Source organism: Clarias gariepinus, chromosome 22 (assembly GCF_024256425.1).
Source record: "Clarias gariepinus isolate MV-2021 ecotype Netherlands chromosome 22, CGAR_prim_01v2, whole genome shotgun sequence".
In the NCBI taxonomy this organism is placed as follows: Eukaryota; Metazoa; Chordata; class Actinopteri; order Siluriformes; family Clariidae; genus Clarias; species Clarias gariepinus.
In genome coordinates this window covers 27042043-27057469 of record NC_071121.1, presented here as the reverse complement: position 1 = coordinate 27057469, position 15427 = coordinate 27042043, and the positions used below count along the sequence as shown (strand labels likewise).

The window sequence follows — 15427 nt, the reverse complement described above, 5'->3', positions numbered from 1 at the left end:
CGTGTTCCTTCTGAGGAATTTTATTTCTATTGATGCTTTTACCCTGGCCCCTTATGTTTTGTATTTTACGTTGGGCTTTTATTCTTTGTATTTTATATTATTACCATGTAGATATGCCTTTTTATTCTTTGTCTACTCTTATTAAAATATTTTATTCACAAGACTAGCTCTGTGTCTCTGATTTTTCCTATTTCTTATCTGCCCGTCCAGTCTGCCCACATGGCAATCTACACACACACACTGTCTCGCAGGGAGATTCCCCTGATTCTTTCAAGTTTAATTTCAGTGTATAGTTTATTACATAGTTTCCCGTACACCTCGTTAGCCCCTCTTTTTATCTGGTTTCTAGTGCCTTGTGCTTATCTGGTGTCTGTCACCTGATTATTTCTTCTGTCCTTGGGTTTTAGTTGGTTTTTCCAGGATTTTATCCTCCCTGCTTTGCCCTTGGTTTTTTCTATCAGTTGGTTGTTCCTGGTTTATTCTACAGTTCTCAAGAGACAGACCATGTATGAGCATCTCTTTATTTGGTAAATGCCCATACTAGTTTATTTTTGTGTCTACTTTTATTAAACTCAGTATTCCTAAAACTAATCGTGTGTCTTTTGGATATTTGTCTATATTTTACTTAGACATGTATACGTGTATCCAACACTTGTTTCAATCCTTCATTAGGCCAAGTCCGACACCTGGCACCTTATCTTGTCTTATCTGGGTCACTCTAACCATTCCCCTACTGCTATGTTTTACAACCTGTCTGCTTTTCTCACTTAACCTTTATATTATTTTACTAAGATTAATATTATGTTGATTAATATTATCATATTGTTACATTGCTGCATACACAAATATATTTAATTAAAATATGCTTACATCCGCACTGTGAGACGCCTATGACAGCGCTACAGGGAGACAGGAAGGACAGCTGATCATCCTCGCAGTGGAAGACCACGTGTAACAACACCTGCAGGAATCGGTACATCTGAATATCACACCTGCGTGACAGGTACAGGATGGCCACAACAACTGCCCGAGTCACACCAGGAACACACTGTCACAAACCTGCACAATCTACCCAGCACATCCAGGTCATAGCTCCACCCAAGGTTTTCCGTGCCTCCCTGGCTGCTTACCTGAGTACACCTGTACCTAATTTGGCAATAGACTGGTGGCTTTAAATAGACGCCGAAGATCTCACTCCTCGCCAATGTATCTTACTTGCGTGCCTTTTGTCCCGTTTCATCAGTGTTTTTTCCTATTGCTCTATTTCTGTGTTCGACCTCGCCCGTTTTCAGGATTCCGTCTCGTGCCTAACCCTTTGGATTATCTGCCTGTGTATTTTCTTATGTGCATGACCTCGCTAGCTCTCTGGACTTCGGATAAGTACTTACGATTTGGATTCGTTCGCCCTCGCTACTGGACCCCGATATATCGACCCCTGCCTGGTAAAGACGACTCTTCTCATCCTTCGCTTCTCCTTCTTCGCAAGCCGGCTTTCACCCTACGATACAGACACTTCCGTGTTCGCGGATCACAGGAGAGCGCTCGCGCTGCGCAACGACCTTCATTCTCACAGAGAAAGATTAAATCGCCGCTTTCTGCCTTCCATCCTTGGTGCGCTAAACGTTTTTAAAATCAAGAAACACTCGCTAAGACCCGAGAGGATTCCCGCTCTCTACTTCCGGGATTGTGGAGATTCCCTCACGTCATAGCCCCGCCTCCTCTCTCGTCACTAGAGGCTTTTCCATTCCGTCAGTCACCAAGCACTCACACACACACACACACGTATCACTGCTCGGACTGCACCAACACACTAAACATTCCTGGATTTTAATAAGACCTCTTGGAAGGAACTGTCTGCTTTTGGGTTCACTCTTATCCAGCCCCGACCGTGACACACACGATCCCTCCATCAGTGCTCAGACTGTCCGCAATAGGCAGTCCATGAGGAGGAGATGCACTACAGTACTTCAAGCAGCTGGTGGCCACACCAGATACTGACTGGTACTTTTGATTTTAAGCCTTCCTCCATTCAGGGACACATTGTGAAACATTTTTAGTTTATGTCTTATGGTGTTGACTTTTTTAGTGTTTATACAAATATTTACACATTAAGTTTACTGAAAGTAAAAACAATTGAAAGTCAGAGGACGTATATGTGCACAGAGAGTTTGTGTGTGTCCGCGCGCACGTTTTATACTGTATCGTAGGTGTGTATGCACGGAGAGTTTGTGTGTGTGTTTGTGACATTATCTTCTCCTTCAAACATGCTTCCAACCAATCAACTAACCAACCCTGGCCTCCAAACTCAGAAGGCTACGAGTCATAGCCCGGTAACTGCCCCTTTGATCTGCTGGTTATGGCGGGGCGTCAATAGCTGATCAGTGTAAAGTAGCCTGTACAAGCCAAGCTCTTCCCCAAAAATAGTGTAAATGGCTGCAACAAACACTAACCATGAAAATGTTAAGAATTTAATTCTTTTTCTTTTTCTGTCTTTCGGCTGTTCCCTTTCAGGGGTTGCCACAGCGAATCATCTGCCAACCCTGATCCTAAGCTTCTAGCCCTGCTACCTTTCCACCTGGTCGTCTGGACACACAGTATATCCACTTTCTCTGCATTATATCAACCATCTCTCTTGCCTTTCCTGTCATAGTCCCAACATTTAAAGTCCCTACTATCACTCCTAAACTCTTGCCTTTTCTTTTCTCTCTTTGCTTTCGAACACGCCTTCCTCCTCTCCTCTTTCCACCAACAGTAGCCCAATTTCCACCTGCACCCTGTAGGTCAACAGCACCGGTGTCGGTCGTTGTTATCCCGGGCTGCGACCGATAACACCCGTGGTTGCATTAAAATGTTAAGAATTTAATTTAGATTTTCTTCATACATAATATTTTCATTATATATAAACTCTGCTGAAGTACCTTTTAAAGCTATTTATTCATTCTTCTTTTATTTGCTTACTTACTTACTTACTTACTAACTAGAAAAAACAATTGGGGTCAGGGGTAGCTCAGTGGTTAAGGCATTGGACTACGGTTCGGAAGATCCCAGGTTCAAACCCCACAACCACCAAGTTGCCACTGTTGGGCCCTTGAGCAAGGCCCTTAACCCTCAACTGCTCAGATGTGTAATGAGATAAAAATGTAAGTCGCTCTGGATAAGAGCGTCTGCCAAATGCCTAAATGTAAATGTAAATGTAGAATGCTTTAGTAAAGGGCTCCAAAACAACGCCAATATGAAAGACAATGAAATATTACAGAACGTGCGAGTTGACGCCCATGCACCAATCACTAACCAATAAAATGTTGAATTTGAATTAAAATGGCACTTTTATATATAAGAGACCTTGCAGAACTTCTCGGAACGTCGGCGGGCAATCACAGCAGCTAACAGTGCCTAACATCGCATCTCACCGTGAGTCAAACCGCATAGGTGAGATACGGGTATAATGCACCGTGAGCCACCTCGAGTGACCACCCGACGTTCTGCGAAGATCTGCAAGGTCCGCAAACTTTGGCATGGTAAACCTTCTTTAATTTTTCGCGTGGAAAGATGGAAACGTAATCACAGCACCAAAACTCGAGCTAGAATCATGATGAACCGTACCGACGGCCACTGCGCGAAACTGCCTAGGTGAGTTAGGGGTATTAAACCTCTACTCTGTCATCTCATCATATTCATTCCATAGTGCGCTATACAACCCCAACAACTGACATGCTTCACATTGTTTCTGTAGCTGGTGAAGAGTGTTGTGAGCTGTAGTACAACTATGATTGTATACCCGGTTCGTTTCATCGTCACTGCAGGTTACATAAAAATATTAGCGACAGTTTGATGATTTAATTTATATATTTGTCTATTATGGTCTACTATTGATAAGTTAACCCATGTCGAAATTAACGTTATTTGACAAATTTTGTGCAATGTTTAATTTGCATAGAAAGTGCCGTCTTTCTTAACGCTGTCATGCAAAAGGAGTGAAAAATCGATTCCTGAGCAACCAATGTCAGCTAAATCAGTGCCTTCACTGTAGACAGCGTCTTGTAACATCGAACGGAAGAGGCAGTGACTTAAAAAGACTCCTAAGGGACATGTCGAGAAATACACTTAGAAAAGTAATCACTTTCTTTTTTGTCTTTTGGCTGTTCCCTTTCAGGGGTCACCACAGCGAATCATTTGCCTCCATCTAACCCTATCCTCTGCATCCTCTTCTCTCACACCAACTAACTTCATGTCCTTTCTCAATGCATCCATAAATCTCCTGTCTGGCAGTTCCAACCTCAGCATCCTTGTACCGATATATTCACAATCTCTCCTCTGAACATGTCCAAACCATCTCAATCTGGCCTCTCTGACTTTATCTCCAAAACATCTAATGTGGGTTGTCCCTCTGATAAACTCATTCTTGATCCTATCCATCCTTGTCACTCCCAAAGAGAACCTCAACATCTTCAGCTCTGCTACCTCTAACTCTGCCTCCTGTCTTTTCTTCAGCGCCACTGTCTCTAAGCCGTAGAGCATTGCTGGTCTCACCACTGTCCTGTACACCTTTCCTTTCATTCTCGCTGTAGTGGTAAAACCAAGTTTCAATGTCCAATTTGTCCCTTGTTTCTTTGCCACTGTGAGAGGTGTTGATGCAATATTCTGACGCGTGCAAGTTGAATGAATAGATCCAGAGAAAGGCTTGATGGTGTTCCAAACAATAACTCAAGTTTATTAAATCAAAGTAAAAATGATTTTCAACATGACAAAAATAAACAACTTAAAGATTGCTTGCTGGCTTGTTGCACCATGCCGTCTAAGCTCCATGTGCACGGTCAAGAAATTGTGTGTAACTCCTGTTAGGGGTGGCATCTTACTTAAAACATTTTACCCTCTCACCTATAGAGGGCACACACATTCCAACCTGCCTGTACCCGCCTCTTCACCTCCTTTGAACACTCTCCGTTGCTCTGGACCGTTGACCCTAAGTACTTAAAATCCTGCACCTTCTTTACCTCTGCTCCCTGTAGCCTCACCGATCCTCTTGGGTCCCTCTCATTTACAGACATGTATTCCGTCTTGCTGCGGCTAACCTTCATTCCTCTGCTTTCCAGAGCATACCTCCACCTCTCCAAATTTTCCTCCACCTGTTCCCTGCTCTTGCTACAGAGCACAATGTCATCTGCAAACATCATAGTCCATGGGGACTCCTGTCTTACCTCATCTGTCATCCTGTCCATCACCAGAGCAAACAAAAAGGGGCTTAGAGCCGATCCTTGATGCAGACCCACCTTCACCTTGAACTCTTCTGTCACACCTACAGCACATCTTACCACTGTCGTACAGCTCTCATACATGTCCTGCACCACTCTAACATACTTCTCTGCCACTTCAGACTTTCTCATACAATACCACAGCTCCTCTCTTGGCACCCTGTCGTACGCTTTCTCTAAATCTAAAAAGACACAATGCAACTCCCTGTTACCTTCTGTCTACTTCTCCCCCAGCATCCTCAAAGCAAATACTGCATCTGATGTACTCTTTCTAGGCATAAAACCATATTGCTGCTCACAAATGCTCAACTCTGTCCTTAACCTAGCTTCCACTACTCTTTCCCACAGCTTCATTGTCTGGCTCATTAGCTTTATACCTCTATCATTGCCACAGCTTTGCACATCTCCCTTGTTCTTAAAAATTGGCACCAATACACTTCTCCTCCATTCCTCTGGAATACTCTCACTCTCCAAGATCTTGTTAAACAAACTAGTCAGAAACTCTACTGCCACCTCTCCTAAGCACTTCCATACCTCCACAGGTATGTCATCAGGACCAACAGCCTTTCCACTCTTCATCCTCTTCAACGCCCTTCTCATCTAACTTCTACTAATATTTGCTACTTCCTGTTCTACAACAGTCACCTCTTCTATTCTTTGTTCTCTTTCGTTTTCCTCATTCATCAACTCCTTCCATCTTCCCCTCACCCTCCTGTCATCTGTACATTTCCATCTCTATCTTTAATCACTCTAACCTGCTGCACATCCTTCCCATCTCTATCTCTCTGCCTTGCCAACCTGTACAGATCCACCTCTCCTTCCTTACTGTCTAGTCTAGCATACAAGTCCTCATATGCTTTTTCTTTGGCCTTTGCCACCTCTACCTTCACTTTACTCTCCCTGTACTCCTGTCTACTCTCTTCAGTCCTCTCAGTGTCCCACTTCTACTTAGCTAGCCTCTTTCCCTGTATACACTCCTGGACTTCCACCACCAAGTCTCCTTGTCCACTTTCCCCTTACATGATGATACACCAAGTACCCTCCTACCTGTCTCCCTGATCACATTGGCTGTAGTTGTCCAGTCAACTGAAAGCACCTCCTCACATTTTCATCACCCCTGTTCCTTTCCCCATAATGTCCATTGAAGTCTGCATCAATCACCACTCTCTCACCTCTAGGGATGCTCTGCATCACTTCATCTAACTCACTCCAGAATTTCTCCTTCTCTTCTTACTTACATCCTACCTGTGGGGCATAACCACTACAAACATTGAACATTATCCCTTCAATTTTACAGCTTTAGACTCATCACTCTCTGATACTCTCTTCACCTCTAGAAAATTCCTTACAAACTCCTCTTTCAGAATAACTCCTACTCCATTTCCTTTCCTATCCACACCATGGTAAAACAATTTGATCCCTGATCCTAAGCTTCTGGCCTTGCTACCTTTCCACCTGGTCTCCTGGACACACAGTATATCCACCTTCCTTCTCTGCATCATATCAACCAACTCTCTTCCCTTCATTGTCATGGTCCCAACATTCAAAGTCCCTACTATCACTCCTAAACTCTTGCCTTTCCTCTTCTCTCTCTGCTTTCGAACACCGCTTTTCTCCTCTCCTTCTTTGATCAACAGTAGCCCAATTTCCACCAGCACCCTGTAGGTCAACAACACCAGTGGCGGTCGTTGTTAACCCGGGCCACGACCGATCCGGTATGGGAATTATATTCGTGATTCGCATCATTGATTTGGCAAATGTTTTACATCAGATGCCCTTCCTGACACAACCCTTTGCATTTATCCAGACTTGGGGTTGGCATAAGAAGACACTGGACTGCGCCCCTCGTGGTTGCATTAGAAAAGTATTCACTTTACGTAAGATATATCTTAAGAGTGTTCTTAGCGTGCGAAGAGTGTGCGTTATCAGAAACCAGGCCCAGAGACTTAATTGTTGATTGCTGAGTTTGAGATGTGAAGGTGAAGCAAACAGGTCAAATGGCTGATTTAATGGCTTTCTTTCAGCATAAAGCAATTTTGTTGGCCCAACCTAATGTTCTTAGGTTCAGTCAAATTAATTTTATTAGGTTCATTTAACTTATTTACTACAGCTGCGTCCAACATAATTTAATACTGTTAACATAAATGTATAGCGTTGGTACAACAATTTTTTCAGTTGTAAATTAAGTTGATCCAACTCAAGTAAATTTAAATTTCAAGCCCTGCTCAACAGAATTCTGTGAAGGAAGAATGCATAAGACAAACGGGATACAACAGAGATTTTTATTTTACACCAGCAGCAACTTACAAATGAGGTCTCAATTTAAAAAGATGTACAAAAAATAAAACACCACAAATAAGTATTAATCATAAAAAAAAATAATTATACACCAACAGAAACATTTTGTACTTTATAACTGTACGTTATGACTTTTAAATATGACCGTTAGAGACGGTTGGTCAGGAAACTCCTGAAGTCAGATGCAGACAGGACACTTTTCAGTCACAAACTGCTGTGAAAAAATATAGAGATAGATTCAATTAAAATTCATGATACTTAAATTAGCAAATGAACAATATTTATACTTTTTGTTCCTCTCATTTCACAACTCATGAGAACAGACCGAAACCAGAACCAAACCGCAGACTAAGCACACACATATAACCGTCGGTATTTTAAGTGTGATTAAAAATACAAGAAATAGCTTAAACCAAAATAACGTGACTAAACATCGCTAAACAGCAGGTGACATTTATGTTCTGTATTTAGCTATATTTCCTTTGGTTAGCACTGCATTAACAGTGTCAGGTCAACTAAAAACTCTAAATGTTAAAGCTTTTGTGGTTGTGTTTTGGTGACAGGAAGTCAGTGGAGAGACCAGAAAACAGTGATCTGAGTTTTGAGGTGGCACTTCGCACACAACATGTACCTTTCCCACGGTGTTTTATCACTTTTTCCATGCTTCTGACACTTTTCACTTTTTTTTTTATAATTCATTTTTATGTGAAGGATTCTGTCATTACAAATTTGCATATTCATTACAATAAGCACCCAAAAAAGAAATTTATATGAAGACAATGTTATCAAGTTGATGCTTCTGGCTATAGGAAACCAATGTAGAGAACAGAAAATAGTGATCTGAGTTTTGTTAAGGTGATATATTGCACTTTTATGGGTACAATGCAATATTTAAATACAGTATCTCACAAAAGTGAGTACACTCCTCACATTTTTGTAAATATTTTATTATATCTTTTCACGGGACAACGCTAAAGATATAAAACTCTGATAGAATGTAAAGTAATCAGTGTACAGCTTGTATAATGGTGTAAAGTTGATGTCCCCTCAAAATAACTTAACACACAGCCATTATTGTCTGAACTGCTGGCAACAAAAGTGAGTACACCCCTAAATGAAAATGTTCAAACTGTGCCCAGTGTCAATATTTTGTGTGGCCACCATTATTTTCCAGCCCTGCCTTAACTCTCTTGGGCATGAAGTTCACTAGAGCTTTACAGGTTGCCACAGGAATCCTCTTTCACTCCTCCTTGATCACGTCACGAAGCTGGTGGATGTTAGACCTTGCGCTTCTCCACCTTCTGTTTGAGGATGCCCCACAGATGCTCAATAGGGTTTAGGTCTGAAGACATGCTTGGCCAGTCCAACACATTTACTCTCAGTTTCTCAGCTAATTTCATTGTACATGCCATTAACATCATGTAATACAACATCAATAGACATAAATTATAGCCATAGCCTTGCTAAGTAGAAATGGGTAAAAATGGGAGAAAATACATTACAAATCTTGCAGACCTCATTGAGCTAAATAACCAAAGGGAGAAAACAACCAGTGGGAAACTTGCAAAGAATCAGTGCTATTATTTCATACGGTGATACATCAACAGGTTTCCCCTTACCACAAAAAGGAATTAAGTAAAAAAAAAATTGTACCTCATTTAAAACATCAAAATAAATAAATAAATAAGTCTAACTGTAGAAAAAACGTAATAACCTTGTTTTTTGTAAATCCTGTGAATGTGAATAGCTAGCAGAAGCGCCTCAGCACTTCACTCAACACTTTACATTACAGTTTGTTTCAACAATTCTATATTTTGAATATGGCTTTAGTCAGAAAAAAAAGTGGAGAAAAAAGATGTGGGAGGATGTCTGGGAGGGCATGACAACCATTACAGGCTATCAGAACAGTCACAGTGGTGTAATACATGGAAATGTTTTGGAGGCTAATGAGTTAAACCAGTTTTATGGCAGGTTTGACTGTCCTGACCCAACTTTTTATTACTGTCTTTCCACTTGTCACTTCCCCCTCTTTTCAATAATAGTTTCTATCTCCCACATCATGGACCATGCCCCCGCCCCCTGATCAGGTGAAAAAAGGACTGAGGAGGCTCCACCCCAGCACGGCAGCCGCCCCAGATAAGTTTTGCCCAAGAATGCTGAGAGGCTGTATTCGTTTGGTCAGCCGCTTTAGTACATTCCTAACCTGATTTTGTAGCTAAGGAGAGTCCCTGACCTTTGGAAAACATCTTGCCTCATCCCATTTCCTAAAAAAAAGTTTCCCTAAGGAGCTCAATGATATTTGGTCAGTGGCATTGACCTCTTACATTACAAAGACATTTGAAAGACTGATTCTCAATCGCTTCAGACGTCAGGTCTATCATGCACTGGATCACCTGCAGTTTGCCTACTATGAGAAGGTGGTGATGATGCCATCACATACCTTCTCCATCAGACCTACTCCCACCACAGCAAAGAAAAGCGTGCTGTGAGTATCATGTTCTTTAATTTCTCCAGTGCCAAGCTGACCGATATGCAAGTGAACTCATACTTGGTGACATGGATTACAGACTACCTCACCAAAGACAACAGTATGTTAGAATGAGAGACCTCACCATTGAGATCATGAGCAGCAGCGTGTCATGTCACATGCAGAACTTCTTGGATGACACTGTCCTTATTGGGTATGTAAGGGATGGACAGGAAGGGGAGTATGGGAGTCTTGAAAGTTACTGTAAATCATCTTCAGCTTAACATCTCTCAGAGATGGTGATAGACTTTTGTAAGACTGTGTCCACAATACTCCTTGTCAGGGAGTAAACGTTGAGGGAGAGAAGACAAATGAATACCTATGGCTAATGCTGGATGACAAACACAGAACATTTTCTGTATACAAATAAAGTCAAAATCAGATGTTTTTTTTATCAGGAAACTGGGCTCTTTTAGCTTAATCCTTTAGATTAATAGTTTATTATATTAAATAAAAAAAATAAAAAAATTAAAAGTACAAATTATTAGGAAATGAGAGAACATCCGAGATGCGCGTGAATGCAGCAACTAATGTTGGTTGGTATGACTGGGTGCTGGGGTTCACCCACACCGATGTGCAAGCTGTTGACCGCAGGCTGTCAATCACGGTGCCTCGCTCTACTTTTAACTTTATTCTGTGTGCCCTCAAATGTTTCATTAGATTTGACGTGTTTCCCCCTTTACACGCAACTGCAGTAAAACATTTGCTGCACATCGTGGTGTTGGAATCCTTTCTTGTGAAATATAGCGGTAGACCGCCTGCTGCCGTCAGAGCGAGTGTAACATTAGTTGCTGCATTCACGCGCATCTCGGATGTTCTTTAATTTCCTGATAATTTGTACTTTTAATTTTTTTTTTAAATATAATAAACTATTAATCTACAAAAAAATATAAATCCAGAGAACAAATATTTTAATCGACAGTTCAGGCATTTAAGTGGCACCGAAATGACGCACCAAAATTCGCATTCTGTTTCGGTCCGGTACATACTGTGCAGGGCATGCAGTAAGTCAGGAAAGGTGTCGTATTTTGCCAGAAAAGGCAAATATGGTGAAATTTCTGCAAAAGAATTGCAAAAAATTGAAGCGGTTTAGTTATTGTAGTTGGATTAGGTGGCTTATGTTTTGTTGTTGTTGTTCTTTTTTTGTATTTACTTATATATTTATATATTCTTTAAACTTTTAATATATGTTAAATTTTAAGCATTAAATTTTTTGTTCAATAAAAATGTATTCTTGAGTCATCCACCATCATTTTGTGGCTTTGGTAAAGTATCGGTTCAGGCACCGTTTTGTACCGTTTTAAAAGTATCAATTTGGCATTGGTATCGAAAAAAACCCAAACGATACGCAACCCTAGTCCAGGGCCATACAGTGTTTTAATACCTCTTTACGGTGTCTGGGGATTTGACTAGGATTCTTGGTCATGATGATCCCTTAATCACTACTAATTTGGTCACTAAAATGAATATGGGTTATTTTAATGAAATTAAAGTTTTAGTTCTTACAATAAATCATTTAATAATAATAACAATAACATCAACAGTAATAATAATAATAAAGCAGGTCATTAACATAATTAACATTTTGACTCATTAAAAACGATCTATAGCTCTGCATTTTATCATTAGTTACAATCTGAAGACAAACAAATATATATATATATATATATATATATATATATATATATATATATAAACATAATATCAATGCAAAGTAAAGAACTTTAAGAAAAGATCATGATTGCTGATCCATCCCCACAGGGCTCAGTTAAAGGATTATGGAGGAGAAGATCATAAGGGCTGATCCATCCCCACAGGGCTCAGTTAAAGGATTGTGGAGGAGAAGAGAGGGATGATGAGAAGAAGAAATCTCAGTGTGAAGATCTCAGCACTGTTACAAAGATTCCCCTGGCAACACTCCATATTTCTTATGTCACTTTCTGGAGCATTGTTTAGGCTACAATAACCCTTGTTTGAACATCCTTTCATGGTACTGACTTGTCCTGTTTCATCTAAGGAAAAAAATTCATAAAAATAACATGAAAATCACAAAATATATAAATATATAAATTATACATAAATCAGAATTTCAGAATAGATAACCATATTTACCTTTTATATTGAAGCAGTAATATTCATCTCCTTCACACTTCACTTGTATTGTGCAGTTTTTGTTATTACAGGTGTAACACATTCTCCCATTGGGATTCGGACTTGGAGCTTGGCACAGAAATAAAAGTAAGCAAACAGCTTTGTAGGTTGCGTGTGTTAGCAATAATTACTAGATTCTTTAATGTCTAGAATAATAATTTCCACTACTAGAAGTACTGTAATTAGATTACACAATTCCAACATGACTTGTGTAATGTATTATACGGCAGATGCAAGAAAAATATGCCAAAGATAAATTTACAAATGTAATATTTTTATGTGAAATAAAATCTACATGAATTGAACAATTAAACAGGAATATGAACAGCTTTCAGTAGTAGTTTCTTTTACCTGGAAGTGTTTCGCTGTTGCAGAGATCAGTACTGCAACATTTGGTATTGTATTTTACTTTCATTGCCGCTGTGTTTAGGCTGAAACTTGTACAAGGTTGTTTAGGACCACTGCAAGACTTAGAAGTTGAAACTGTAGGTGCTGGCACATTAGTCCCATCTATATAACATTTCAGATATCAGGGTCATTACACTGATTTAAAAATAATAATAGTAATGTTATTAATAATATTAATACATACTGTACATACATACATACATACATTATCAACAATGTCACCATATTCTTTGTTGTTTTATATACTTATACATTATAGGAGCTCACAACAATTCGAAATGTCTTACTTTTAATCCCAAACCCAAAATTTCTTACTATATAGCAATCTAAAAATGTGGTTTCAGATACATTTGAAGCAAATCTTAGGTTTGCAAGTTTCTTGTTTTGATAAACTCATGAATGAATCTTTGATATGTTCACATCTCTACTTTCATGTGGTATTGCATAAGGCAGTCTAATCAAAATTTATGACTTCTAAATACTTACAATTTTTTAAAAATGTTAAAATTCCCAGATATGATTGGTTGGAAGGTGTTATACCACCGCACAGCTAAATTCCTAAATTCAATCTGCATTATTATTATTATTTATTTATTTTTGGTAAAGCACGGCTCAGTCAGTATTGCTGCCTGTAACACAAACATTTTTATATTTATGTTCTCAGTATATTCTATTGTATTTTGTCTGTAGTACACAGGTATTTGGATAGCAGACAAACTCTTTAAGTAAACTAATTATTTAAATTATTTTATATTATTTTAAATTATTTATTATTTAAATTAAACTTCATGTACACTAATTATAAAATGAGTTTAATAACAAAGATACAACTTGAAATGAAACCCTGGATGTTCTGCAACATTAATCCAAAAACAAATTATGAAAAGTGAATCAGCATTTACTTAAAACCACAACAACAAAAATGGCAAATAAATGACAAACTCCAACCCGTCCTCCAGATCACAAATAAATCCTGACATGCCTTAGTATTTTTATTTAACAGCATGATCTAGAATTCGTTATTTGTTATATGTTTAGTTTGTAACCAAACAAATAAATTATTTAGTACCTAAAAGTACACCCCAAGCCCCACACACACTCACACACACACCTACCAGAAGAGCTAGAGATGCTACTAGTCATAGTGACACACTTCTCTGAGCAAGTCCTTCTGCATTGGTCATCTGTTGACTCGCAGGGATCTGTCACACAAGTCAGTGAGAACACTAAAGAAAAGTGAATATGAAAATGAAAAACAAAGCCAAGCACAAAGGAAAAAAAAATTATTAGACATAATTGGACTATAAACTCCAACAAGGTACTGACCACCTGACTCACTAAAATGAATTGAGATGAAGTAGGATTCATTACCTTTGGAGAAAAGCAAGCAGACGAGCAACAGTGTGACTTGAGACTTCATTGTTGATTACTGTTGTTGTAGAAGTTGAGATGTGAAGGTGAAGCAAACAGGTCAGAATGCAAGATAGGTCTCAGATAAAGTCCGACTTTATGGTGATGTGTAATGGGTTGTGTGTATTGGGGGAGGGATTTATTTTACATTTCCTTAATAAACCTTACAATGGATGTCTTTGCATGAGTGCAGAGTATTCACTGCCTGATCCCCCTTGTCGTCTGGACCTAATATATATATATATATATATATATATATATATATATATATATATATATATACACACATGTACACACACCTTAGGATATTTTTTTCTGAGGAAAGGAGATTATAGTAATTTTTATTTTAAAAAGTTAAAATAAGTAAAGTTTATTACTATAAGCCAGATGTATTACTTGAAGGGTCTATACTTTTTCCATACATTTTCAAATTTATTTACACACACACACACACACACACACACACACACACACACACACACACACAAAGCTTAATACAAATGAAATGAAATTGTATAAAATTGACAAGCAGATGAAGAAGTTTTCACTGTAACATCATCCAGTTAATCCAGTCATTAGCAGTTCCCTTTATTAATGGCAATTTTATTAACTTTTCATAGTTATAAATCCTAGTCTTAGCCACAACTTTGCATTTACTTTGGTTAGCACTGCTTTAACAGTGTCATGTCAACTAAAAACTCTAAATGTAAAAGCTCTGCATTTTATTATTAGTTAGTACATTCTGAAGACAAAAAAGAATTCTTAATAAACATAATCTCAATGCACAGTCAAGAACTTTAAGAAAAGATCATAAGGGCTGATCCATCCCCACAGGGCTCAGTTAAAGGTGGATGGAGAAGAAGAGAGGGATGATAAGAAGAAGAAATCTTAGTGTGAAGATCTCAGCACTGTTACAAAGATTCCCCTGGCAACACTAACTTTAATAGATATAAATCTAGTCTAAGCCACAACTTTGCATTTGCTTTGGTTAGCACTGCATCAACAGTGTCATGTCAACTAAAGTACTCTAAATGTAAAAGCTTTTGTGGTTGTGTTTTAAAGGTTACAGGAAGTCAGTGGAGAGAACAGAAAACAATAATCTGAGTTTTGAGGTGGGACTTCTTACAAAACATGTACCTTTGCCATGCATGCAGTGGTTATAACTTTTTCTGTGCTTCTGACATTTTTAACTTTTTTTTTTATAGTTAATTTTTTGTGAAGGATTCTGTCATTACAGATTTGTATATTCAATACAGTCAGCACCCAAAAAAGAAATTTCTATGATGACAATGTTATCAAGTTGATGCTTCTGGCTAAAGGAAACCAATGGAGAGAACAGAAAATGGTGATCTGAGTTTTGTTAAAGTAATATGTTGCACTT

General features: G+C 38.8%; 1 protein-coding gene across 1 annotated transcript; it reads right to left on the bottom strand.

Annotated features, from left to right (window-relative positions):
- Nucleotides 1-11856: 11856 nt before the first annotated feature.
- On the bottom strand, nucleotides 11857-14118 carry LOC128509959 (phospholipase A2 inhibitor and Ly6/PLAUR domain-containing protein-like). Its single transcript, XM_053481864.1, has 5 exons — nucleotides 14008-14118; nucleotides 13752-13862; nucleotides 12580-12738; nucleotides 12190-12297; nucleotides 11857-12089 (listed from the first exon to the last, which is right to left on the bottom strand). The coding sequence occupies exons 1-5, from the start codon at nucleotides 14054-14056 to the stop codon at nucleotides 11902-11904; spliced, it is 615 nt and encodes a 204-aa protein (XP_053337839.1). The 5' UTR covers nucleotides 14057-14118; the 3' UTR covers nucleotides 11857-11901.
- Between the last annotated feature and the right edge of the window lie 1309 nt (nucleotides 14119-15427).

Coding starts and splice junctions, on each gene's coding strand:
- LOC128509959 (XM_053481864.1), bottom strand. CDS start 14,056: ATGAAGTCTCAAGTCACACTGTTGCTCGTCTGCTTGCTTTTCTCCAAA. Junction 13,863..14,007: donor CTGCTTGCTTTTCTCCAAAG/GTAATGAATCCT, acceptor ACTTTTCTTTAG/TGTTCTCACTGACTTGTGTG. Junction 12,090..12,189: donor TTACTGCTTCAATATAAAAG/GTAAATATGGTT, acceptor TTTTTTCCTTAG/ATGAAACAGGACAAGTCAGT.